Source organism: Plecotus auritus, assembly GCF_963455305.1.
Source record: "Plecotus auritus genome assembly, chromosome: 1".
Lineage (NCBI taxonomy): Eukaryota > Metazoa > Chordata > Mammalia > Chiroptera > Vespertilionidae > Plecotus > Plecotus auritus.
This window is the reverse complement of record NC_137770.1, coordinates 81,057,553-81,063,312: the sequence shown is the minus strand read 5'-3', so window position 1 is coordinate 81,063,312 and position 5,760 is coordinate 81,057,553. Positions and strand designations below refer to the sequence as shown.

At 44.1% G+C, this 5,760-nt stretch overlaps 1 protein-coding gene across 1 annotated transcript; it reads right to left on the bottom strand.

Moving 5' to 3' along the window:
• Positions 1–251: 251 nt before the first annotated feature.
• Positions 252–1,193, bottom strand: LOC308254545 (olfactory receptor 11H6-like; the record flags this gene model as incomplete). Its single annotated transcript, XM_080680701.1, has 1 exon — positions 252–1,193. One exon carries the CDS (start codon positions 1,191–1,193, stop codon positions 252–254), a length of 942 nt encoding a protein of 313 aa, XP_080536827.1.
• Between the last annotated feature and the right edge of the window lie 4,567 nt (positions 1,194–5,760).

Genomic DNA, 5,760 nt, shown 5'->3' with positions numbered 1-5,760 from the left:
CCGATTTGTGAACAGCTAACTATATACAAGAAAGAAGGAAGGACATGTTAAATAGAAGTATAAGTAATGTGCCATGGGAGAATCAATTAATTCTGCCCAAGGAAAGACTTCGTTAGTGTCCTGGCACTTAGGATTTTGAAATGGCTCCTTCAAAAAGTTCACACCTATTTTCCAGTTTCTTAACTGTTCACTGACAGGAGGCTAATGGTTTTAATTCATTGGAGAATAAGTCACTAAGTCACAGACCAATTTTAGGAACCTCTTAGAACTTTCTTTAAGGCATCCTTCATTTCTTTATTCCGAAGGCTGTAGATCATGGGGTTGAAAAAAGGGGTCAAAACTGAGTAGAACAAAGTTGTGAACTTCTGCATGCTCTCTGCTTGTCCTGTTCCTGGGTTTACATATGTCATCATCACAGAACCATAGAATAAAAACACAACAGCCAGGTGTGAGGAGCAGGTGGAGAAGGCCTTCTTCCGACCAGCAACTGAGGGGACCTGGATTACGGCCCTCAGTACCAGGGTATAGGAGCCAATAATGTAGAAAAAGGTGGCAAATATGAGGAGGGAGCTCATGGTGCCACACATAAGAACAGTCCCTGGAATTGGGGCACAGGTTGAAGCCAGGGCCAGCAGAGGACCCAGGTCACACAGAAAGTCATCAATCACGTTCTGGCCACAAAATGGTAGCTGTGTGACGAGTATCACCGGAATCAGAAACCAGAGGAAACCATACACCCAGCAAAAAATAACCAGGCTGCTGCAGAACTTAATAGTCATGATGGTGGGGTAGTGCAAGGGGCGGCAGATGGCCAGGAACCGGTCATAGGCCATGATGGAGAGAAATAAGCATTCGGTTGTGCCCAGTGAGAAGAAGAAGTACAATTGGAGCAGGCACCGTGCAAAGGAGATGGTTTTGGTCTTGGAGAGGAAGTTGGCCAGCATGTTGGGCACATCAGAGTTGACATAGCAGATCTCCAGGAAGGAGAAGTTAGCTAGCAGAATGTACATCGGGGTGTGGAGCCGGTGGTCCCAGCGCACTGCACACACGATGGCCATGTTTCCAAAGAGCGTCAATATGTAAGTCACGAAGAATATGGAAAAGAGGAGGATCTGTATTTCCCAGCGGCAAGGAAAGCCCAGAAGAATGAACTCACTCACAGTGTGAGAAATGTTACTGGGCTCTGAGGTCATTTTCTTCCATCCTATGAGGATTACAACAGAAATTACATATACAAAGAGAATTTTGCCTCCTGATTCTTCCCCAGGAGAGTGAGCACATTTTCCTGCTCATAGGGAAAGTGGCCTAGACCAGTGGTTTCTGTTTTTGATTGGGCACCCCAACAATACAGTTGTTGAGTACACTCCCTTATATGTGACTATTTGCTTTTAAACTGTATACAAACTACTATCAATCACTATAGTAAATATTGGTAAATATTTTGAAAAAAACTTTCTTAGAATTAAAATAAAAATAGGAATTCAGATACTTCCTTTCTGCATCCTTCATTGGGTTTCCTGGTACACCCAACTCTGAAGAACATTGGTCTATACCAGCCGTGGGCAAACTACGGCCCGCGGGCCGGATCCGGCCCGTTCGGCTGTTCTATCGGGCCCGCGGAGCCAAAAGAGCAGAGGGTTCTCTTGCTCTCCCCTCTGCTCCTTTACTTTGAATTTATATTAGTTCACACAAACACTCCATCCATGCTTTTGTTCCGGCCCTCCGGTCCAGTTTAAGAACCCATTGTGGCCCTCGAGTCAAAAAGTTTGCCCACCACTGGTCTATACAGATAGGTGGCTGGCTAAAGCTAAATTGAGATGTAAATGGAAGAAAAAAAGGGGGACATCTGTAATACTTTCAACAATAAAGATAAATTTTAAGAATGAGATGTAAACTTTAACATGGGCAATTCAATCCTAAAACAACTAGAACTGACAAATATACTGAACAAAACAGTAATATCAGGTAAGTGACATAAAGGAGGGAGCATGAAGCTCAATAGCCAGGAGTGAAAATAACTACAGAGTGACTTTAAGCAAGTTACAATTTGGCTATATTAAGTGATCATTTATAGGCTATTATTAGAATACTAGAGGCCTGGTCCCTGCAGGACAGGCCGAATATCGGGCCGAAACTGGCAGTCCAACATCCTCCAAGGGATGTAGTAGTGCATAAAATAGCAGGTGGCCGGGGAGAAGCCCAAGCCCAGGCTGGATGCTGTGCAGCTCTCCATCATCCCAGCCCCACTGTGCCTGCCGCTGCCACTTGGTAGCGCTGCCGCAGAGGCGGGAGAGGCTCACCAGCCACGAACCCTGTGGCTGGCGCCCGTCGGTCAGCTGAGTGGTGCTCCCGCTGTGGGAGTGCACTGACCACTGGGGGCAGCTCCTGTGTTGAACATCTGTCCCATGGTGGTCAGTGTGCGTCCTAGCAATTGGTTTGACTGGTCGTTTGGTCGTTCGGTCGCTTAGGCTTGTATATATATATATATATATATAGATTTCTCTCTTTGTAGGATGGTGTGATACATCGGCTCCAGACTTTGATATTATCAGAATTTTGTGGAGGAACCTTTGAAAAGTGTAGATTTTTGGCTCCAGCTCAGGTTTGGGATCCACTGGCATAACCAAGCATGGGCTTTGGGATTACAGATCTTGGCTCTGCCACTTCTTGAGGAGCATTTCCTCGGGGAAGGACTTAAGCTGTGAGACTATGTTACTTGCTCTGTAAAATATGAATAAAATACTTCCATAGCATGGATGGCATGAGAATTGTATAAAATGATATGTACTAAAGCAGTTTACAAATTATAAAATGCTACAGAAATTTAAATTATTAAAAACTATTCAGGGATTTTATGTTATTACTAGAGGCTCGATGCACGAAATTCATGCATTCAGGGCCAGGGGGGAGGGTCCCTCAGCCCAGCCTATGCCCTCTCACAGTCTGGGAGCCCTAAAGGGATGGAGCGGGCCTAAGCCATCAGCGGGAGCACCACACCACTGCCGGCTTCTGGCTGAGCAATGCTCCCCCTGTGGGAGCACACTGACCACCAGGGAGCAGCTCATGTCTTGAGCATCTGCCCCCTGGTGCTCAGTGCACGTCATAGTGACCAGTTAGTTGTTCCACAGTTTGGTCAATTTGCATATTAGCTTTTTATTATATAGAATTTTATGTTATTATTATGATGCTAGCTTATTAGCTATCCCTTGTTAATCTTTATAAATTAAGCTAATTTCAAAATGCCAAGGAATGTTTTTGTTTGTGGAATTTTAGTCATGTGACAGGCTAAGTACATGTATGTATGTGTGTGTATGTACGTGTGTGTATGAATAGGAGGGCACTCCTCAGTCCTTGCAAACCACACCCATTACAACTTCCTAATAAGCTTCCTTTTAAGACAATTTTTTACCCATTAAACACACCAGAGTGCTCATGTTACTCTGTATAGATTGCCTTCGTTGTAGGGATTACCATTATAGTTTTAAATGATCATTATTCACAGTGGCCAAGACATGGAAACAACTGAAGTGTTCTTCGATAGATGAGTGGATAAAGATGTGATACATATATACAATGAATTAGTACTCAGCCATAAGAAAAGATGAAATACTGCCATTTGAGACAGCATGGATGGACCTTGAGAATACCATGCTAAGCAAAATAAGTCAGACAGAAAAAGTTGAGAACTATATGATTTCACTCATATGTGGGATATAAAACTGAAAGCAACACATGAACAAACAAGAAAAACAAACAAAAACTAATAGACACAGACAACAGTATGGTGGTTCCCAGAGGGACAGGGGGTGGGGGATAGTTAAGGGTAAAGGGGGTCAAAGTCAAATATATGGTAACAGAAGAAGATTTGACTTTGGGTGGTGGGCACACAATGTGATATACAGATAATGTATCATAGATATGTATACTTGAAACCTATAAAATCTTATTAACCAATGTTGCCCCAATCCTATATAATAAAAGCCTAATATGTAAATCAAACAAACAGTGGAATGACTGGTGGAATGAACGGTCATTATGACGTCTACTGACCACCAGGGGGCAGACACTCAATGCAGGAGCTTCCCCCAGCCTGCAGGCCCCAGGCCAGCTATAGTGGGTGCCAGCAGGGCCCCCTCCCCAATTACCCCCACCAGTTGCCCTGCAGAGGGAGGTGACCGGTGGCAGCGGTGGGGGCTGGGGCCGGTGAGTGGGCGGTGCCAGGCTGGCCAAGGCAGGTGCCAGCAGGGGTCCCCCCAGTCGCCTTGCTGGTCACCCCACAGATCAGCCCTGATTGCTGGCCAAGCACACCTAGGGGCTCTACCTGTGCACGTATTTCATGCACTGGGCCTCTAGCAAATTTAATAAAAAAATAAATGATAGTATCATGTCCCTCATAGTTACACTGTAGCTTGTAGTAAGGCCACCTAGTGGAATCTGCCATGCTTCCTGAGCGATCCTTTCCCACACTTCACCCCCACTCACACACACCTGTGGGGTTTCCTGGTTAGTGAGGATCAGACTGTGCTCAAATGATCATAACAGAGGAGCACCAATAGATACTATTTCAACATAGGCAGCCTTCTGGAAATCAGGTTTTTGGTGCAACCTTTTTTTTCTTCCTGTTCTTTGATTTTGTGGTTTATTCAGTCCTGGAGAAAGCCTAACTATTTTGAATAAAGGGGAATAGAGAGAAGTGTTTCTGAAATACAGGCTTTGGCCTAGGCAAAAGTTTAATCTAAGATGAAGTTTGGAATATGGGTTTACATCTTTGTTTCACCTCTTCCTCCCCTCCCCCCCCCGCCCCGCTTTCCCATTTTTAAGTGCTCAGAGTTCCCATTCTCTGTTCAGGTTTTCTTATCCGGGGGAAAAGAAATCCAATAAACACATGCATAGGCTTAAATCCAGCATCTGTGAAGATTTTGGCAGATGGCACACTCACCAAATTTATTGGTGTGGCATTTACTGGAGGAAACTTGTAGACCTGTCACAGGTTTGCAGGTCCCTTTTGCTCATTGTAACTACAATGGCACACAGAGATCTGGATACTCCATTCCAAGAGGACACCCCAACCTTTGAACTGTGAGTTTTCTTTTAACTGTGTCATTAGGGAAGTGCTAACCTCTCCTTTAATGCTATTTTAATGTCAAGATGAAGAAAACTTGGCTCTAGTCCTGTTCCCAGGCTCAGAGCTTGTGGCTGGGGGAAAAGGGAACACCAGCTCTTCTGCTGGTGTGATTGGGGCTTATGGTTCAAGCTTTGCAGCTGCAGTTGTAGGAAATGAAAAAGCTAATAGCAAGATTCTTTACATCAGCCATGTGACAGAGAAAGTAATTGCCTTAAACCCTGGGCAACAGTTGCTCCATTTCTATGGAAGTTAACAGGAGGCAACTTCCTCTTTGGGAGGGCAGTTTGAAAGGGATTAGTTTTGAACAAGTTAATCCTTATGTCTAACACGTATTTTGTTTTGGGAGGGGGTTTTCTTAATTACTCAGTAGGGGAACGATAGGATTATGGCTCCTATTTTATATATGAGGAGATTAAAGACTCAAAGAGGTTAAACCTAAACCAGTGAATGACAGGCTCAGGACAAGATTCCATGCTTTTTGGCTCCTACTTTACAGTTTTGTTTTTTTTTTAACCACTTTAGAGGACCTCCAGCATAAACGTGTACAAAATGTCACCCATTCCAGGGAAAAAAGTTAATTGTATTAATAAAGTGAGTAACTATAACTAGTGTGACAGGCATTACCACATCATTTG